The 22,380-nt window shown below is 40.6% G+C and overlaps 1 protein-coding gene across 2 annotated transcripts in view; it reads left to right on the top strand.

Annotated features, from left to right (window-relative positions):
• The window catches only part of COQ2 (coenzyme Q2, polyprenyltransferase), a 24,658-nt gene extending 2,278 nt beyond the window's left edge, over positions 1 to 22,380 (top strand). Inside the window, exons 2-7 of one of the 2 annotated variants that reach the window (XM_073340550.1) lie at positions 1,324 to 1,490; positions 3,830 to 3,951; positions 5,208 to 5,293; positions 7,606 to 7,739; positions 8,258 to 8,446; positions 22,269 to 22,380. In XM_073340550.1, coding sequence (XP_073196651.1) covers positions 1,324 to 1,490; positions 3,830 to 3,951; positions 5,208 to 5,293; positions 7,606 to 7,739; positions 8,258 to 8,446; positions 22,269 to 22,283 — 713 coding nt within the window. In that variant the 3' untranslated portion in view covers positions 22,284 to 22,380. Of the gene's footprint in view, positions 1 to 1,323; positions 1,491 to 3,829; positions 3,952 to 5,207; positions 5,294 to 7,605; positions 7,740 to 8,257; positions 8,447 to 10,779; positions 11,312 to 22,268 lie in introns of those variants that run through there. The other variant, XM_073340549.2, reaches the window with a different exon arrangement.

Below are 22,380 nucleotides of genomic sequence, written 5' to 3'. Positions count from 1 at the left end.
ATTCAGTTATTATCCACACCAAGCATCCATCCACATACATCCTCTATCTCTATTTTAATCACAATTGTTAATACAACAAAAGGGCGGGGAGTCTCTGGGTGCTGTTTCTGTTGTTAGAGTATTGCTTTGAGTCTCTCTCTCTGTGAATTGCTTTGAGAACAGACTCTGTCTTAGAATGTACTAACACAATTAGCAGCTTGCAAGTTTCACACATAGAGGGAGAGAAACAGTACCAAAAACCAAGAGACCTCTTAATTAGTAGTACCCTGGAATTTAAACTCTGGGGAATCAAACTCATTTGTGATTTTAATACAGAACTTCTTTAATATGATCCAACAGCCTTACACAGAGCTCTTCTTCAGGTCTGGGAAACTTGCTCACAAGTTTAGACAAAGGCTATGTCTACACTAGCACTTGTGTCAGTCAGGGGTGTGCAAAAAAGGTTCATCAACAAAAGTGCCAGCGTGAACAAAGCTATGTCAGCGGGAGATGATCTCCTGCCGACATAGCTACTGCAGCTTGTTAAGGGTGACTTAATTATGCTGTCAGGAGAGTGGCTACACGGGACACCTTACAGCCTCGCAACTGCAATTGTACAACTGTACCGCTGTAAGGTCCATAGTGGAGACATAGCCTAACATGTTAACACACATTTCAACAGACCTTTTAAGGTGAAGTGGCCCGTTAACACACCCCAGTGATAGGGGGAAAGAAGGGTTGTTTTATAGATTGTTGTAATAAGCCAAAAATCCAGTATCCTCTATTCTTGATAGAAGGATTGCAATTTATTTGTTCAGGTTAAACTGTCAATTAGTCAGCGGGTCATGTGACATTTGGAACATAAAATATTTTACAGATTGGCTAGACAATTCATATAAACTCAGGAGACAAATCCATTTTGGAATATGTCCTTGTGAACAATTGTAAAGGTCGTTAAATATTTGGTTTCAATAGAGATGTGGAACAAGGTATGCATCACATCTTATGTTCTCTGTAATGGCTGATTTTATCGCTACTGTTCAAACACTGCATTCCCTCCATGGTTGAGTTTTCTGTTTTTATTGGGAAAATAGATAAAGCGTCTTTATATTCAACATTTCAATCAAAAAGAAGAAGAAAAAGAAAAGTAAAGGAGCACAATCAAATTGTGGAACTGCAGCACCTTGCACAGATAACCGTCTTAGCCGTCTCTTAGCTTTGGTGTTGCAGTTTTAGAAGTTTTTAATTAGTAATTCAACACTTATTTACCTTTTGTGGCATGCTAAAGAGTAATTCCATTTAAAATTTCTCTTTTTCTAATCTCTTTCAAATTCATTTTTCTAGGAACGTGGCTGTTGTATTTGCCGTGCACATGGAGTATAGGCTTGGCAGCAGAGCCAGGCTGTTTTCCAGACTGGTATATGCTGTCACTGTTTGGTACTGGAGCGGTCCTGATGCGTGGAGCAGGCTGCACAATTAATGACATGTGGGATCGGGACTATGACAAAAAGGTAGAGAAAGCCCCAGGGACTTGAAAAGAACAGACAGGCTCCTCTTAATGTTTGATGAGTAAGTAAATTGCTGGCCTTTTATTGAAGTAAGCCCTCTTTTGTCTTTCACCAAGAGAAACTGGTTGTTTGTCTGGTAGAAATACAGGCTTGTCTGATTAAGACTACTTCCAAGTAATCTTTTTTTTTTTTTCCTCCTGGTTCAGAAGTCATATACTAAGTAATCTGATGTTTACCATTCATCTTTGAAGGGTAAAGGTGACTTTCTTTTTTGTATAGCAAAGAGCCACAAGTAGTAAAGCAAGTGGTTTTGTTTTCTAGATAATTTGTATGTAGGATAAGGTACATCAGATAGTTACAGTGTAATCAGAGCTTAATCAAAATAAATCCACTTCTAGTAATATTTTCCTAAAAACTGAGCAAAACCAATTGACATGCTTCTTTTAACCTCACTAGCCATTCTCTATCCAAGAATTATTAGGTGATTTTATACTCCCTTAATTAAACTGGTGGCTATAATAATGTACCCTAGATAAAAATGAGCTTTTTGTAATGTCAACTTGCAATTTCCTCAATAATTTTACACTAAGGGCATGTCTTCACTGGCAACATTAAAGCGCTGCCGTGACAGCGCTTTAACGTGGCTTGTGTAGTCGCGGCAGAGCGCTCTAAAAAAACGACCTCCGCGAGGGGAGTAGCTACCAGCACTGTTGCACTGTCTACACTGGCACTTTATAGCACTGAAACCTGCAGCGCTCAGTGGGGTGTTTTTTCACACCCCTGAGGGAGAAAGTTGCAGCACTGTAAAGTGCCCTAAGAGAAGACTGGATAATTTGACACTGTTGTGTTCCTGGTGTGTGGTAATAAAAGCTGCTTCCGTTATGGAGTCACTTGTACAATTGGGGCCTAAATACAACAAAATAATGAACCTGCTTGAAATTGACAAGAATGTGATTTGATTAACAGTAAGGAGTTTAAAATTCATATAGAACATTATTTTACAAGTACAACCTCAGACAGCTGTCTTCCAGAGCGGGTTGGGGGTGTTTCAGTGGTGGTATGTCTAGTTAGTGGTCATTTTGTTGATTTCCTGACTAAAACATCCCTTGCTTTGTCTTACCGATGGCTGAATTTTTCTTGAATGTTAGAGTTAAATTAGTGCAGCCATTTTTGAGTTGCATGAAGGCGAAGATAGTTTCTATGGCCCCCAAAATATTTTTTTATTGTGTCTCACTTAAACTGCAGATCTATAAATTTCTAACTTGGCATAATTGTAGTCTTAACTGAGAGAGGAAAATCAAGCCAAACTTAAAGGAAAATACTTAGTATTTTTAAAGTGTGCACAAAGAACACTTGATAAATGTTTAGAGCTCTGTAAGCAGGTGGCATTCTTACCTGGCTCTCAGAGTACATTTGTTCTGTATAAAGTGTAAAACTTAATAAAACCAAACCCCAGGTGGGGTTTGGTGTTATTAATTTAAATAATGTAAATTTAGCCTCAACTTTCCCAAACTTGGTTGCTCCTAGAGTTTTCCCTGCTGACCTCTCTGCCCCTGAAAGAGGTTCCTTTGCCTTCTAATTAAATCTATCTGCTAGTATGACCAGGGATGACTATACAACATCCTTATGTAGGGTTCAAGCATTTAAATTCAAGATGAGTTAACAGAAGGAGCCCTGTAACTATTTATAATCCTAGAATCATCCACCCTATTACAAAAAGAAAAAGAGTACTTGTGGCACCTTAGAGACTAACCAATTTATTTGAGCATGAGCTTTCGTGACCTACAGCTCACTTCATCGGATGCAGTGAGCTGTAGCTCATGAAAGCTTATGCTCAAATAAATTGGTTAGTCTCTAAGGTGCAACAAGTACTCTTTTTCTTTTTGCAAATACAGACTAACACGGCTGCTACTGTGCACCCTATTACAGACATCTTTGTACAGAAACACTTAAAATGTTTGAACAAAATTGCTCTTAAAATAGGGATATTCAGTGCAAAAAGTTAATATCTCAATATTGCACTGAGCACACAAAGAATAAAATTCAAATCTATACTTTCTACAGTAGCTCTAATTCAGCCTCATTACACATAATCCTGCTTTCATTTTTAAAATGCTCCATATTTTAGCAGAAGATTTTAATGTTTATTCGTAAATATGTACCATATACAGGATGTGAAATGTGGTAGAGGTAATATTGGTGTCGGAACCTTAACTTTTGAATTCCCTGACTCGTGGGCTTAATTTTTCCACCTTACTTTGCATTAAGAACTTTGCATTAAGATATAATGTGTATTTTAACTCACTCTATTGGATTTAGTATTGAAACTATTATTTTTTTAGGTTTTAAGAACAGCAAATCGACCAATAGCTGTTGGAGATATCTCAACTTTTCAGTCCTTCGTTTTTCTTGGGGGACAGCTTAGCTTGGCTTTGTGTGTCCTTCTGTGTCTAAATTACTATAGGTAATGTATATGTGATCTTTTATTCTTACACTATTTCGCTACCAGGCTAAAGCTAAGTGTGATGAATTTCAACAGACAAGGCAGTTTTTTGAGAAAGCAACCAAATCCATGGTTTTAGAATGAAATAATACTTTCAGTCTTAACTACAGCGTCACTCCTCTGATACTACAGTTGTTACACTAATAAAAATGATAGCAACAGGATCTTGTAAGAGGGACATGGCAAATTGCCACGTTTATTGTAAATACAACAACATATTCCTATATGCAATGTCTATATAGATCCATTCACACACACAGACATTCACACACAGGTTCTACAAAAAGGTTGTTAGAGTTACCAGCCTAGACGTTGCTCGTGCCAAGTCACTGGCCAGGTGGCCTGGACACGAGAGTGGAGCCGAGTCATTGTCAGATGCGCATCCGATGCTCTTGGAGCATGGTCATAGAACCAAAGAGCACACTCCATGGACCCAATTTTTATAGGTCTCTGGTTCAGTACAAGTCTATGGAAGTTGCTTTATCATGCTGAATTTACAATTGAGATGACCATCAATCAACAGGTGGTACATTCATGACGGCTCCATGATGGCTCGGTGTTATCTTCTTGTTCTTCCTTGATGCGTTTTGGGTCTCCGTGGGTCATCCGGTTATCTCCACTTTGCATATTCTTCGGCCAGTCGATACCAAGGTTGAAATTCTTAGGATTAGGCTGGCACCATTTACTAACCAATTATTTCCCTGCTTCAGGCTCTCAATTCCATGCACTCATCATTCATTCTTTTACTTAACAACACAATCTATGACTCTTGATTCATTTAACAAGTTTTGTCCCACTATCTATTTTTCCCTCTTTGGATACCAAGATTTACATAGGCATGACAAGGAGCCCCTGCGGGGGAAGAGCATTAGGGTGTTGCTTCAAAGAACAGCATTGTTTTCTCAAAGTTCTTATCACTTTCCAGCACAGACTCTTCGTCCTGTACCGGCCTGAAATAATTAGCACTTTGGCCTTGCATTTGTTACAGAGTGAAATTCAACAGCATGGAACTGATGTTCATACCTTTTGACAATACCTATGAACTCTTTTGTCTATCTTTATTTTTGCTACTACATAATTATAATTCTATCATACTTATATAACTTTGAGGGCGACCCAACACAGTATTGTTTCTTAGACCAGGGAATAAAGAGAGTACAATAGAATTATTTAAAGTAAACCATATAAAGTATCTTAATGAACTTCTTTCATTACAGTATTGCCCTAGGAGCAGCCTCTCTGTCTCTTGTGATCACTTATCCCCTGATGAAGAGAATCACATATTGGCCACAGTTGGTTTTGGGTGAGCTTCAAAATTGCTAGTTTCTCTTCTTTCAGATGTAATTTTTTTTTTAGTGTTCTGGCAAAATCGTAATAGTTGAACTTAAATATCAATGAAGTTGCCTGAAACTACAAATAAGGTCATTGGTATGTTCCACATTTCTTAAACGTTTAGTAAAATACTTGGAGTTTCTTTCCCTCATGTAGTTCCTCCTTTCCCCATACTCTGGTGCTGAGAAATAATCCATTTGTCAACTGAGTACCAAGTGGGAGATGTGGGACATTTTTCTCCCAGCCTCCGGAAATTTTTCTTAAATATGTATTTCACCCTGTATTACAATCTTAAACATTTAAATTAACTCGGGTAAACAGATGCATTGCACTGTATTCCAGCTTGACCCAGTGTGGTGTCCTACCTTAAAATTTTTGTTTCATATATTTTTTCCACTTTTAGCAATCATTTTTAATATCTACCACCTTTAGTAACCACCACTGTTGTCTGCTCTGTTCTCCTTCCATTTTTCTTCTTTAACAGTTCTCTAGAAAGAACAAATATTAAGCTTAAGGCCTGACATTTAAGAACATGTTTAACTTGAGATATATGGGTAGTCCTGCTGACTTCATTGGGACTAGTCACATCTACAACTGTTTGCAAGATGGGTGTGTGTGTCTGTTAGCTAAATCAAATTTAATTTAGAGAAAGACTGTGTTGCTATTTATACTGTGTGATATGTGGTACTTAGATTTATTGTTACTCCGTTGAAAATTTGTATGTAAATGTTATAAACCCAATGTGATAAACATTTAAGATTTTATAACCATTCATGTGGCTTATCTTTGTTTTTTTCTTGGTTGAACACTCACTGCACTCTTCTGAAATTTTAAAAAAGAAGAAAAAAAGTAAAAAGAGAAAACATTGCACGCTGCAATGTACTGATAACAGCTCAGCTGTCTGCCCTTCAGATACCATATGGTTTCTGTGTTACTGTCCCTAATAGAAGCAGTTAGCCAGCGTCCTTGTCAGTGTTCTCACCAAATATTTCAGAGACTGGAGTGTTAGTCACTTTCCTTCTGCTGCAGATGCAAGACGAGCATGGAAACCCAAGGATTGGTAGAAGGGAGATGAGTGGTGTTTCCTACTTTGATCAGCACTCCTGTTTTCCCATATAACTCCTTTCTTTTCCCATGAGAAAATAATAGAATAATACTCCCTTTCCCCCCATCCTCCTGTAAGAGTTCAGTGTTTCTGGGTTCATAGATTCCAAGACCAGAATGGACCATTGTGATAATCTAGTCTGACCTTGTATATAACATAGGACATAAAACTTCCCCAAAATAATTTGTAGGGCATGTTTTCTGGAAAAATATCCAATCTTGATTTAAAAATCCTCAGTGAGGGAGAATCCACCATGACCCTTGATAAATGATTCCATTGGTTAATTACCCTCACTGTTAAAAATGTACGTTGTGATTTCCAGTCTGAATTTGTCTAGCGTCAGCTTCCAGCCATTGGATCGTTATACCTGTCTCTGGCAGATTGAAGAGTCTATTATCAAATACTTGTTCCCCATGTGGGTACTTGTCATCAATGTTGTTATAGCTATGTCGGTCCCAGGATATTAAAGAGACAAGGTGGGTGAGGTGATGGCTTTTACTGGAGCAGCTTTTGTTGGTGGGAGAGACAATGTGTGTTGTTTAGCTGTGATGCTCTGAGTAAGTTTCCCAGACCTGAAGAAGAGCTCTCTCTCACCAACAGAAGTTGGTCCAATAAAAGATATTACCTCGCCCACCTTAAGTCTCTTGACTTTAAGCAAGTCACCCCTTAATCTTCTTTTTGTTAAGCTCAAGGAGCTCAATCTATTTAGCTTGTCACTGTAAGGCATGTTTCCTAATCCTTTAATCATTCTTGTGGCTCTTCTTTGAACCCCTTCTCCAATTTATCAACATCCTTTATGAATTGTGGGCACCACAACTGGACACAGTACTGTAGCAGCGGTCTCACCAGAGCCAAATACAAAACTAAAATAACCTCCCCAGTCCTGTTCAAATTTCCTCTGCTTATGCATCTAGGGATTGCACTAGACCTTGGGCTGCAGTGTTGCACTGGGAGCTCACGTTCAGCTGACTATCCCCACAACTCCCAAATCTTTTTCAGAGTCACTGCTTCCCAGGAGAGAGTCCCCCATCCTGTAAGTGTGTAGGGATTAAAAATCAAAAACCACACAGATGCTTGAGTGTCAAATGTTGATGAAAAATATAATTTAGATTGTTCCTGACTCTTACATTTTAGAACCCTATAATTCAGTATATTTTTCTTATTTCTGTTACTTACAGGACTTACGTTTAATTGGGGAGCCTTACTTGGGTGGTCTGCCATCAAAGGTTCATGTGATTGGTCCGTGTGTTTGCCTCTGTACTTCTCTGGAGTTATGTGGACGTTGATATATGACACCATCTATGCACATCAGGTGAAGTAATGACATTGACTGTTAACTTTCTCACTGTGTGTGTATTTATATATATAAAACTCACTACTTTGGACTTGCATGGCACTACTAATCTTCCCACTGCAATCAGAAGATTTAAAACCTAGAAATGCTTTTAAGAGATTTTTCTCTTATCCACTAGTTTTCACCCCGCTAATTACCCTGTCATCCCATGTTTTTCTGCTCACTGTACTATCTGTGTAAATTAGTTTATGCATGTCCCTGAGTAGAGCCCTTACTGTTAAAGTGCCGTGTATATCTAGGTATGGCACAGTCAATAACAGCAGTCAAATGCTAGGCAGCTTTGAGAACCAGGCTGTTTATTTAGGTGCCTAAAATGGATTTAGGAGCCTAACATTAGACACCTGTTCTTGAAAACCTTGGCCTTAAGGCACAGCATTTTCTATGACATCCCTAAGACTACTTTCCCCACCCATGACTTCTCAACTTGTGAATTGCTAGGGGTATTATGTTTTTTCTAATAACCTTCTTTATTCTAGGATAAAAAAGATGACATGGTCATTGGTGTGAAATCAACAGCACTACGGTTCAATGAAAACACAAAGCAGTGGCTCAGTGGCTTCAGTGTTGCAATGCTCGTGGGTCTGAGTGTGGCAGGAATAAACTGTGATCAGACTTTCCTCTATTACACAGCTGTGGCTACCATCAGTGCTCACTTAGCTCACCAGGTTTGATCTTATTTTTGTACTTCTTTTCTAAGTGGAAGCTCTAGTTTACAAATCCTGTATCAGTTTACCTAAAATATTCAGCCATCTTGTCTCAGACTGCTGCAGCAAAAAGAAGGCTTTTCAATAACAGCTGCAGGCAAGTCTGTCTTTATATACCTAAGCATATAGCAGTCCTCTCCTAATGTGTTTAATGTAGCCATCACCATGGCATTTGGATGCGTACCTTAGAGTACATAATAGGGTAGAACCTCAGAGTTTCAAACACCTCGGGAATGGAAGTTGTTTGTTACTGAAATGTTTGTAACTCTGAACAGAACATTATGGCGGTTCTTTCAAAAGTTCACAACTGAATAGTGACTTAATACAACTTTGAAACTTTACTATGCAGAAGCAAAATGTGGCCTCCCCTTTCTTTTTTTTAGTAGTTTACGTTTAATACTGTACTATTTTTGCTTTTTTCTTTTCCTCTGCTCCTGCTGCTGCCTAATTGTGTACTTCTGGTTCCAAATGAGGTGTGTGGTTGACTGGTCAGTTTGTAACTCTGGTGTTCGTTACTCTGAGGTTCTACTATACATTAGGATCATTCGCTTAAATTAAAAGGTGTATAAAGGTTTAATGAGGGGAAACTAAATGGCCCAATGGCTTGGCAATGGATGCAGAATCTTTAAGTGGGGTTATGCTCTGAAAAACAGCCATGGAAAAATGGCATTGTTGTTTTTGTCTCCCAGGAACTCAATGAAATTGGCACCGCTTACAAATGAATACATGTTTTCTAACTGCAAGCCCTGCAAACTCAGTCTGGGATCTGAAAGGCAGTCTGGGTTCCTTTTGTCTCACACTTTATCAACAACTGCAAATATCCTACAATTATAATTTAGTTAACAATTCTGTGTAAGTGCCCGCCAGGAAGCAGTCCAGTTCTCTGTCTCGTACCTATATTGGTTTTAGTGATCTGATGAGTAAAATGTAGTAAAAATCCAACTTGCTTAAATCAATGGAATGAGCCGGTAGGACTCAGAATAAACAAAATGAGTAGGTGTCATTTTTATATACTCACATTTCTTATTTTTAAGTTGAATCATCAGTTCATATCCAGACCTGGCTTGTAGTGATTGTAAGTGGTCTGTAGAAAATAAGCTGGTGGTCTCAGTAGTAAACTGGTGGTAATAGAAGTGTAGAGGTAGTTCTTGGTAATAGAGAAGTGTCCATATCCCAGCTGGCAGCCTTGTTAGTAGTCAAGAAGCTAAGAATATAATTGGCGTGGAGCCTGATCTATGATCTCCCCCACATCAGGGTTGTGAGGTACATTGGGGTGATGTGAAGAAGCTTGCACATCTGATACTGGAGCTGTATTCTATGGATAGATTTCATTCTCTCTGACTGCTGGCCTGGCATCTTTCATGAGCACTAAATTCCCTCTTTCTAATTGTGCAAATATTGAATGGCCAGAATTCCCTTACATGGCAGTCGGCACAGCATGAGAACTTCTGTTCTCCAGACCAGGTAGGCTTGGATATTTGAGAATGAAAACATAAGACTCTGTGGGGAGGGCAGTATAGAACAGTTATCAAGAACAACGTAACCGATCATTTGTCCCTGTGCCCAGTACAGCAAATGTATACGCAGAAGTGATATTAGGAAGGTATTTAGGTATTCAACTGTCTTTAGTTTGGTAGCTGTTATGATCTTTTTCAAAAAGCTAATTGCAGTCGTCTTTTGCTATTCATTCAGTCCTCTTTCATCTCTTTTCCCACGTGCCCTCCTCTTGCACTTGCTTCTCTGTTGCTTGGTCATCATCCTGTTTTGTACCCTGAACATCCCACTGGCAGCTCATGTTTTCTCTCATCATTTTAAGTAGCAGTGGCCCACAGTGGAGGCAACTAGGCTGGCTAAACCTTATTTCCAGCTGCTGTTGCAGGTCTCCTGGGAGTTTTCTTTGGATGACAATTTGAGAACCCCTTTCCTGTGAACTCGTGTATTCTTATGTGTGTGTTTGTATTGAATCTTTGAGCCAGATTTTTAAAGGTACAGATAATACACTGTGCACCTACTGTCTGTATCTTCTGGTGCTTAAATACCGTGAAAAATCTGGTCCTTAGTATCCATACATGTTACTCATTCTCTGTACCTTTCTGATATATCTTCATCCATTTGTCAAGCGCATTTAGGCAGACCTCTGTGTCTGTATCTAATCCAGTGCAGGCACCGAAGTTAGCCTGTGTGGAGCTCGTTGTGAGTCCCTTGAGGTAGGGACGTGTGTCTTTTCTGAAGTGTCTGGCATGTTTGTGGTACTATAGATAATAACAAAAGAACATTATATTGTACTTTCACAGATTTACACTTTGGACATACACAAACCTGAAGACTGTTGGAAGAAGTTTACCTCTAACCGCACAGTTGGACTTCTACTTTTCATAGGGATTGTAACTGGAAATTTAAGGAAAAGAAAAAATCCCAAAGAAATTAATGCAATCAACCCTGATATTTAGTCTTCATTTTAAAAAGATACTGTATTCAAAAGTGAAAGCACCTTATCCACAACTGCTACTAGTTTTGTTTAATTAAAGTATTTGGCCAAAGAGTCTGTTTTTAAGAAGGTACTTTAGCAAACAGGATTATTGTTAGTGTGTGCCTTGTGAATACACTTTAAAGACTGAACTAGCAGTGGTCTTGACAACTAAGCTTCTCAGCTGCTTGTGATGATCTTTTATTGTAAAATCCCTGTCCTTCCTCTTACAAGGAATCTTTTGTAAAATATTGGCTACTGCCCTGGCAGTCTGTAACGCTCACAGTAGGTTTCTCAGAGGTCATGTGAAAATGTAGTAATTTTGTAATGTAAAATAAAACCCTGCTGTGTGAAGCTTTCATGGTTTGATTTTTGCAGCAGTTTTTTGCATGAAATATATAGCTCCAGTAAAGCATTTTTTATCCTGACAAGTTTAGAAGCATTTATATTTTGGTTCGGGGTAATAAGTGGAAGAATGACTTGGAAAATTCTCCTGTAGTTCCCTGTGTGATTGGCCAGCTATCATTCGAAGCCATGTGGAAATGCTTTCCTGGAATCTATTCATGGGCCTCAATTTTTTCCTTTTTTTAAATCCCTTTTGAAAACAAACTTCTGCAGCGTTGCTTAGACAAAGTGAGCTGATCTGGCAAGAACTAGTGATTGGAATATGGGCTGTATATAAAAACAAACCCAAAATAGCCCAGAACTATTAAAAAACATACATTGCCATTCAAGTTGTTTGATGTTACAAATCTAATTGTGTCTTACTTTCACACCTTTGTGTTTATTACTCTTGAAGATTGTAAGATTTCCGGAGGAAGGACTTGTCTTTCCCTGTGTTCTGTAAAGCCTCTAACATGCTTTTGGGCACAGTAAAAGTAATAATGGGATGACAAATATGTAGGTGAGAACTACTTAGTATTTTTATTTGTTTCTACTATGAATTACATCATTTAGTGGGTGGTCTAACAGTTCTTTTATTGGCTCTTAATTCAGGGCTGTATCCTGCAAGGTTCTGGGTGCATTCATATTCTGTTGAAGTCAAAGGGTTGAGGGCGGTCAGCCTCTCACAGGAGTAAGTTCATTGATTGTGACTTTCAGTAGTCCGTGATTTACAAGTGAAGTTGCTCAGCCAGCCTGTCATTCCCTCAGTAATTAAACTATCTAAAGAGAATGTACTGTGTAACTTCTGGAGTTAGTTTGTATATAAGGAACAGCAGACACACCTATTACAGGAAAATGGCTGAGTCACTTCCCTGGCATTTCTTTTAGATGAGGCAGGTGTAGTTTCCAGAAGTAATGAGCTCTGACAGTTCTTGTAAGTAAGGCACCACATGCTCAACCAAGTTCTTGTGGGCAAACCACTGCCCCCACATAGAGTCCCATTGAAACCACTAGCCCATTGGTCCACGGATCTGTTTGCACTGAGTTCATTGCAGGCTTAGGCCTGACTGTTGTTTTTTATAAGTTTTCCATCTTACTTTTATCAATCTTTTGTTAATTATTTTTTCCTCAAAACAAAGTAATTTTCTCTTACTCTTTGAACAAACAAAATATTTTAAGCAAAAGGTAAACAAATTAAGAATCTTATTCACTAAGGATGCGTTTTTCAATCAAGTCATACATAACATGTCTCCAAGTATTTCAGTATATTTTAGCAACTCATGACAGTTTTGTTTTTCCTGGTGGCTTTTAGTTGTTTGGGCAAAGTTTTTTCTAAAGCTAGGTAAATTCTATCTTGTCCTCTGTTTGTTCTGTGTTTTTTAAAATATTAAGTGGTGTGTGCTCTAGATATCAGGGACTTTGAGACTTTAGATCTGCCTTTAAATTAACTGTTGCTAATTAAGGTATTGTGCGCATCTATAAAAGGGTAGCTGCGGTTTTAGGTTTTTAAGCTATCTACTCAGAGCTGTGGTGTTGTCATTGGTGATCCTGGGTCACCAATAAGGAGAGAGAGAAAGCTATGTTAACTTTTAGCTTCCTTAGAACTATTGGTTCCCTCTTGCTCCCATGTTGTCAAAAAAAAAAGGGGGGGGGTGGAGGAAAAGACAAAACTATTGAAAGAATATCGTTAAGGTAATAGCACAGTTCGAGTGGCTCAGTTGGTTTGTTCTTTCCTTAAAATACAAACAAAACCCCCCTGGTATTCTGGAGGCGGGTGGAGAATTTCATTTGTCATCCTCATCTTGGGGAAAAGGACAAAACAAAATACATAACCCCTGTTTATTTATCAGTACCAGTTTAAACTTTTGGCTTACTAGCCAAATCTAGACCAGTGCTTTCTGGTAGCCTCTATTTTATTGAGGATTCTGGCCTTTTAAAAATAGTTTCCCCAAGTTCCAGATTCTCCGTTATTAACGTGTTGCATCTCCAAATCATTAGTAATTATCAGTATAACTTGTCCGTCGGTGCATGTCCTATTCGACTTGTGTTGGCTCTGTGAGAAGAAAAGGACATGTTGCTGCCGCAGCTAATAGAAGGAAGAAACAAAAGAAGCCTCTACCTGTTGCACCTCATTCCAATCCATTTCACTCACACCAATGCCACGCTGAACAAGGAAACTCCGAACAGGAGAGTGACCTAAATCCGTAAGGAAAACAAAATCAAATCTGACTAGCGCCTTAAGAAGACAGACCACACCCTGTCACATATGAAGAATGGTAGGCAAACCCAAAATGAAGTCTTTGACAATGTCCATGTACTCTCAGGATTGTTTTAAATACAGCAGTCTACTCTGGATGGGTGGCTTGAAGGTGTTCATGTCAAGATCCTTGAAATTGCAGCTTCAAACCAGCTGGGTGGGGTTTTTTAAGTGGATAGACCCATCCAAAATGTTCCCTCTTTTCCTAAAATTGGATTTTTGTGTATTAACTTCTCCCGGTGGTACGTATAATCCCCACCCCCAGATTGGAGTGCTGAAGGAGTATCTTCAGCTATACTTGGTATGAGAACTTGACGTTACTGCATGATTTTAAACCTGTACCTTTTGACAGTAATGAGAGATGCAGCTTAGGTAGTTAAGGTACCATGGTGTGAGTGGCCTTACAAACCTGAAAGGCCAGTACTGGCATGGATAACCAGTGATCTCTAGGGAAAATGTGAGAGCTCTCAGCCCTGCTGATTGATTTAAAATTTTAAGTAGACTTACATTTTCAAAGCAGTCTTCAAAGGGAGAAGGTTTGGGGGTCGGGGGAAGTTAATGAAAAGTATGTAAGAGAACATATGTATACATTTTTGCAAACCAGATCCCAGTTACCCTAAATGTCAGCTTCAACTATTCTGTCCCCATCTATTCTCTATGTAATGGTGGGTGTGGGTGTGGCGGGGGGAGGGAGCAAGATCTCAAGCTCCTTGAAGTTCATGGTTTTACTTCTACAAATCTCCTTGATCTCCCAGATGATGACCCTGCAGGTATATATGTAGATACCCTGGTATAAAGAGTGCCAGTGTGCTGAACTGTCTGAAATTCATCCTTGGTATGGAGGCTTGAAGGCCCCCCTAGACCACGTAAACCTTGTACAGCCAGAGATTGTAGATGTCTTAGGTCAGAGTAGGCTAATATATAAGGTATTCAAGGATTAGGAATACTGGATCTGTGATTGTGTATGTAGCGGTGCAGAAATCTTCCCAAGGGGCTGAATTAATGCCCCACAGCCTCTTTCTGAGATGGAAGATGAATTCCATCTCCTTTGTAAACGCCCCCATGGAGTTCTGCAGGTACAATCAGGTTACTTGGGTTGGGATTTTCAAAACTATCTAGAGGATTTAGGAGCACAAGTTCCATTGACTTGACTTTCAGTTGGACTGGTGCTCGTGAAAGTCATGTAGGAGCATTGGAAAATCCAAATCTTGGTCTTCCACAGCAGAATTTCAACTTACACAGTGTAGCAGCTCTGGAGCTAGACGTGTTAAAACGGTAAACAAACATTTTGAAATGCACCGGTCTTTATTTTTTGGACTGTAACAATTATTCCAGAAATTTTAATTTTTGTTTTAATCACAAATGTGCGCTTAATGTAAGTGTTATGGCCCCAGTTCTCAATTGACTTACACTAGTGTAAATTGGGAGTAATACTGCAGGCTGTAGAGTCAAACCAGTGTAAAACTGATGGTATAAAGAATCAGTCCACTTGTGTCAAAATTTTTACCGATTATCATTTTATGTTTACGCACTCATTTCTTCTGTTCTCCCTTTCTTTCTCCCATTCATTTTCTTTCGTTCTTTCGCTGTTGGAACTTTTTTTTTAACCCCTTGCTTCCTTTTTTTTAATTAAAAAGCCAATTTTCACAGTGGTTTTAATCACACCAAACTCAGGACATTTTAAGTTTCGTTTTCTATAATAACTGTAACTCAACCACATTTCTTGTGTATATATGCAAAATTGACAATCTGTATTCAAAATGACAGGTTTCAGAGTAGCAGCCGTGTTAGTTTGTATTCACAAAAAGAAAAGGAGTACTTGTGGCACCTTGGAGACGAACCTGTAGCTCACGAAAGCTTATGCTCAAATAAATTGGTTAGTCTCTAAGGTGCCACAAGTACTCCTTGTATTCAAAATGTAACAAGGGACTTGAGTTACTGAGTTTTGCAAGATTAAAGCTTACCCTTGGTATTGCATAATTTCTTTTGTATTTAACAAACATCATTTTGTGATGAAAAACAGGTGACTGTTCTTACAAAATCTCTTTTCAGGTCAATTTGTGATATCCTATAATTAAATTCCTTGATGACAAGTAGCCAATAGCAATTTTGGAAAGCCGCCTGGTTAATTTACATGTTGCAATTTGTGTAGGATATGGAATATATATATATATATATAAGGGACTTGGTTGAAGTTGGACCAAGAAAAGCGATCTCTTGATCTCTCTCTCCAAGACTGCTCTGCAAGTGGTATGTGCATATGTCTTTGTTTAGTTTGAGAGAGAATTTGGCAAAGTTCAATGTATTAAAACTTGCAAAAGCTGTTAGCTGCTGAGTTGATTATTTCTGGGAAGGGAAGTTATTAAAAAGTGTAAATGTTTAGTTTTCTGCTCAGCAAACCAAGTAAGGTAAAATGAAATATGCTGTAAATCCTGTTAGTGGGTATTTGACAAAATTATGCACCTAAGCTGAAAAGCAGAAAGTCTTTTTTGTTTGGTTCTTTTTGCCTGGCACTGTTCAGATTGTAAAAATATATTAAAATTGATATTTCCCAGAAAGTTTGAGGCTGATTTTACTGAAAAATGAACTTCGCTACAGTTTAAATTTGGCTGCCTATATTTCAAAATGATCAGTGGAGACCAAGTACATCTTACTATTGGTATTGTGGTTGTGAAACAGATTTCAGAAGAATTCAAGGAAACTTCTATCCTATGTGTGTTGGAATTATCCATGTTTTAAGAGAAGGCATATGTTGCTTGCAGTTTTCAGGATGCTCTATCCTCCTTTCACCTATTTTCTGCCCTCTTGAAAGATGCAGTGATCTCTTCACCCGCAATCTTGTTCGGTCACAAAGATGTATGTCGTATTAGTGATGGCAGAGTGCCAGAGGCTCAGGTGCTACAAAAAGCTAGAGCTGAGCATACAGGCTGCTTCCCCGCCCCCTTGGTTTCTGCTGTAGGTGCACCGAGTCCCTAGTGTAACTGAAAAGCTTCTTCAGTAAACTCAAGGTGTGTGACAGAACTGCGTATCTGTACTTAAACTCAAAGAAAGACCACCCAAATACACATTTGCCTAGGGCGCCATTTTCCCTAAGTCTGGGCCTGGAGGAAGTAGCTCCGTTGCTGGCAAGCTTCCAGAGGACTCTGGAGAGCACTTCTTGTCTCTCGTCTCTGCGGGATGCCTCACGTCTCAATCCTCTCTGTAGGCTTGTTTAGACCTGGCCGATTCTGCAGCCGGGGCCATGACGATGGCAGTGACGATGCACTGCCCCAGGAATCCCAGAGGACTGCACCCAGGATGATCTGTGCAACAACTGAGGACCTCCCTTTTGAGGCATGTGCTCTAGTTGCATTTAAAACAGAGGAGGCGTTACACACGCTAAAAGATTCAAGAGTGGTGTCGAAGTCTCTAAGCCTTTATACGCCAGCAATGAAGAGGACAAAACATCATCTTCCATATTAGTCCAGGTAGCAATGCTACCCCTTCTGCCAGCCTGACCTGTCCAAGAGGTGGTAAAGGCCGATCAGGAGGAAGCCACTTCCTCACTTCCTTCTACTTCCTCCTCATCTTCATTCCAGAAGCTACAGACCTCAAAGCAGTCATTTTGACTCTGATGTTGAGGACAGCGCACTGTCCGACCCAGATCTCAACTGGCCCTTTCCACCTTTCCGGGACAGATTGTCCCATTTCCTACATTGGACAAGTGGGTGCTAGTCATGGTAGAATTGGGATACACTCTCCAGACTGCTCTCTAGCCCACCTCCATGCTCCTACCCAATCCCTCTTCAGGGCAGACATGCCAAACCTGTGAAGAAAATGCAGAAATTGGGCTTCTTTTTGGCTTAATTGGCTTGGAGTTGCTTGTTGGCTAGTTTTTGGCTTGTAGCTTGTTGCTTCTTTTTTTTAATCGGTTCCTGGCAAGTAGGGGTAAGGGGGGGCAAGCAGAGGCAAGTGGGGAGAGAGTCAGAGATGCACAGCGGGCCCACCACAGTCCCAGACTGCACACTGTGGGGATCTGGTCACATATGGCGTTGGGGTTCTTAGGGATTGGTTTGTTTTGGCCTTGTTTTGAAATGGGATTAACTTGATTTTTGGCTTATTGTGAAAGTCAGGGTGCTTATTTACCACGTGAAAGTTGGCAACTGTGCTTCAGAGACCCCTCGCCAAGGCAAGAATTGCAGGCTCTACGTTCTTTGGAAGTGATAGAAGAGGTGCCCCTTTGTCATCAGTGTTGGGGAGTTTATTCCTGATATTTCTTAATACTCAAAGCCAGAGGAGCGCTCAGGCCCATACTGGATGTTTGGAACCTGAACAAATACACCAAGAAGATAAAGTTCCATGTGATATCCCTGACTATGATGATCCCTTCCCTGGATCTGGGAGACTGGTATGCTGCCCTTGACTTACAGGATACCTATATCGATGTAGTGATCCATCCTGGCCACAGGAGGTTTCTGAGGTACATCATAGGAGACAACCATTCACCGTTCTGCCCTTCAGTCTGTCATCAGCACCTACAGTTTTTACCAAGTGCATGGCAATAGCGGCAGCCTACCTTCACAAAGGATATATCCACATGTATCCTCACCTGGACGACTGGTTGGTTCGTAGTCACTACGTACACCAGGTATGGGCCACTGTACACCAAACCCTGTCTGTTCAACTTCCGGGACCTGAAACAGAACAAAGAAAAATCGACCTTAATGGCTCTGCAGGGGATGGAATTAATTGGGGACAATCCTGGATTCAACCTTGGCCAGGGCTTCCCTGCATCTTTCCAGATTTCACACACTAGGAGATTTCTGTGCATCCCCGCTCATGAGCCATTCCCAGACCACTATGAGGAGTCTCTCAGACTTGGGTCATATGACAGCATGTACATGTGTCAATCCTCACGCCAGGCTGAACTTCAGAGCTTTGCAGCTATGGCTCAAGTCAGTTTATCACCCTCATATTTATCACCTAGACAAGCTGGTGCATATCCGGGACAGGGTACTATCATCTCTGACGTGGTGGGTAAGACAAGAACACCTGTGCAGGGGAGTCCCACTTTCTCCCCCTCTTCCTACCATGACTGGTAAATGGATGCCTCAGCTATCGGGTGGGGAGTACATCTGGCAATCTTCAGGCTCAAGGACAGTGGACAACCCATGAGGCCACATCGCACATAAATGTCCTTGAATTATTGAAATATTTTCTTGCCTCATGTTCAGGGCAAGGCTATCCAGGTGCTCACCGCCAGTCCCACAGCCCTGGTTTATGTGAACAAACAGTGGGGTCCCAGGTTGGACAGGAGAATGTCAAGCTGTGCAATGGGTGCATTTGGAGCTCAGTCACTCTCAAGCCATCACACCTGCTGGGACTTCAAAATGGCCTGGCAGATCGTCAGAGCAAGTCTTTCAGTTTGGTCTATAAGTGGTCTCTCAACATGAATGATCTAGCGTGGCTGTTCAATATGGGGGGGATGGTTCCCATCTGTAGATCTGTTTGACATGACAGAACAAGAAGGGTCCCTGTTTCTGTTCCAAGGAAAGTCACAGCCCACGATCAATATCAGATGCTGTCCTGTTTCAATGGAACAAAGAGCTTCTATCTACACACCCACCAGTGTCCCTGATTCCTAGGGTCCTTTTCAAGCTCAAGCAAGCTCAGGATAGAATTCAGAGTAACAGCCGTGTTAGTCTGTATTCGCAAAAAGAAAAGGAGTACTTGTGGCACCTTAGAGACTAACCAATTTATTTGAGCATGAGCTTTCGTGAGTGAGCTGTAGCTCACGAAAGCTCATGCTCAAATAAATTGATTAGTCTCTAAGGTGCCACAAGTACTCCTTTTCTTTTTTCAGGATAGAATGTTCCTTATAGCTCCAGCCTGGCCAAGACAGACATGCTATTCAGCTTGGGTCACATTCGGACCTTTGCAAACTGTCCATTCACGAGTCTTTACGATTACCAGTAACCAGAGCCCTACTGATACAGAATCATGGCCAGGTGCTGCACCTGAATCTGCATGCACTGCACCTTATGGCATGGTTCATGAGTGGTTGAATATAGAGGAGGCACATTGCTCTGCAGCAGTCCAGAATGTGCTCCTTAATGTCAGGAAGCCATCCGCGTGAGGTACTTAGCTTAGTAAAACTGGAAATGTTTTTCCATGTGGGCAGCTTCCCACAATGCATCCCCAACTCGGACAAAGATTCGATCAATTCTCGACTGTCCTTAAGGAGTCCGGTCTAGCCCGCAGTTCTGTTTGGTACATCTGGCAGCCATCTTGGCATTTCACCTTTGTGTAGATGGTAAGACTGTTTTCAATCACTCAGTCATGACCAGGTTTCTGATCGGCAGAAATCATCTATCAGAGACCAATGCCTTCCCGGGATTTGAATCTACTGTTGTCTGTGCTAATGGGCCCTCCTTTCAAACTCTTAACATTGTGCTAATTTCTATACCTGTCAGCAAAGATAAACTTCCTAGTGGCCATCACCACCACCTTGAGGGTGGGAGAAGTGAACACATTGATGTGTTCTACAAAGACAAGGCTTAAGTGAGACAACACGGCAGGGGGTCCTCTTGATAGTGGTGTCTGATTTCCACTTGAATCAGTCTATCTACTTGCCAATTTTCTTTCTGAAGCTGTGTATGCACAAGGACAAACAGAGGCTCCACACCTTGGACGTTTAGCAAGCTTGGACATTTTACCTAGATAGAACAAAGTCTTTTCAGGTTACTTCTGAGCTCTTGTTTCTCATGCAGAACATATGAGAGACCACCGGGTTACCATTCAGAGGCTCTAGAAATGGATCACCAGCTGCATTACAATCTTCTGTGATGCCAAAGGAGTAGCACTGCCTGCAAAACTCAGAGTACACTCGATCAGTGCTCATTTGACCTCAGCAGCATTACTGGCACATGTCTCAGTTATGGACCTCTGTAAAGCAGCAATGGGGTCTTCCATTCATACTTTCACCAGCCGTCATGCACTGTCTGCTGCATCAAGAGAGGACACAAACACACAAAGGCGGTCCTGCAGTTCCTCTTTTGTTGAGACTCCGTGCCCCACGTCCTGGGGTAATACTTGGGGAGTCACCTGGTATAACGGACACATGCAAGCACTCAAAGAAAAAATGGTTACTCGCCTTCTCATATTTCAAAGAACAAGAGTTGTGTTGCATGTGTCCATTACACGACCCATCCTCCTTCCCTGGCACCGGAGTCTACCACTGGCTTCTGGTGCAAAGGAACTGGGGGAAGAGGAGGAGGCGGAATGGCTCTGCCCTTTATACCCTGACTTTGAAGTACCGGGAGGGAGCTTGGCTGTGGGTGGGACCTCCTCTATGGGTACGAGCAGGGAAAACTCTCCATCACCAGTGCACACACCTATGGTGTAATGGACATATGCAACACCTCTTGAAGAACAGCAGTTATGAGAAGGAGAGTGACCATTTTTTCCTTTGTGAAAACCCAGTAATAAATGCTATTCAAACATACTAAGAAAATATGTATTTTGATATGGTGTCAAATAAAATCCAGATGTACTAAAGGGACACTAACTATAAAACTAATTGATTTACAAAATTAATTGAACGTAGTTTCTGAACCAGTGCTTGTTTCGGAGCCCTCGCTACTTTCTGTTGTTTTACAATCAATCGCTTTTTCTTATTGCTTAAATGTGCACTCCTCCCCTATATTACTGAGTGAAAGACACACAGAAAAACCAAGGGGAAATGAGTGTCTGACTGTACAGGGGAACAGTTAAACCAACTACAATTAAATGTACAAAGTAAGCACACTAAAATATGAGAAAAATGTTTTGTTTACTCTTTCATTGATAGTAATCTTAGGTGTTATGTGTAACAATAGTAGCTGAGTAACTGTCATCATGCAACATTTTCAGACTTAGGTGATTTGTTAAGTTGGTGTGCCTTTCCTCTGTACATTTATAATGGGTACAATATATTCTACATATGTACAATACTATACGCTGTTGTCTAAAAATGTATGAAAAACTGTTTATGGTTGCCAGAATGATTGCTGATTTAGGGCAAACCACCATGGAAGGCAAAGGGAATTTGCCAGAGTAAAGGACTGCGTGAAATCTGAGTGTTTGGCTAAGTGTCAGCAGCAGCAAGAAAACCCTGATTTGAGGGCTAATCCCTGTCTTTGAGAACAGCAGCAGGAGAGATTCCTGTTTCTGCCCCGGTGTCCGTAGTATTTAGCCTTGTGATGGTCTCGGATCACGCATGCCAAGTAGGGTCAGTGTAGGCCTGAAGTCACCTGGAGATGGCCAAGCAACTGTGAGATGCTGCTGGAAAATACGTTGGCCATTTAGATAGGGGCACCCTTTCCTTTGAATCAGGAATTAACTACTCCCCAATGTGATGTTAGGGGAAAATATGCTTTTAGATTGAAACTTTACCCATTCATAACCTGGTCTGAAGAAACTGGGCTGTCCCTGGGCTAACCCCATTGGCTACAATTTGGTCTAAGATGTCCACCAAAACTATCCAGGCTTTATAGCATTGCTTCTAATGAAGTGAGAAACATGGTGCCATTTCACAAAGCAATGTGAGTAACATTCCCCTCATTGCACCCCCACAATGAATGAGATACCCTGACTGTGCAGCTCTGCTATCATTAACAGAGCTTTTTAACATGTTCCTTTTATTTTTTTTCTTCCAGGCTGTAAACTTCTAAACTGATTTAGTGAAACTAAAAATGGCCTCATCCCATGTTGTTACGAGTCAGCCCCAGTTTGGTATTGCTTCTGTTGCACGTAATTCCTGGCAGACTG

The sequence above is a fragment of the Lepidochelys kempii genome, chromosome 4 (genome assembly GCF_965140285.1).
Source record: "Lepidochelys kempii isolate rLepKem1 chromosome 4, rLepKem1.hap1, whole genome shotgun sequence".
NCBI classification, from domain to species: Eukaryota; Metazoa; Chordata; order Testudines; family Cheloniidae; genus Lepidochelys; species Lepidochelys kempii.
This window is presented reverse-complemented; position numbering and strand designations above follow the sequence as displayed.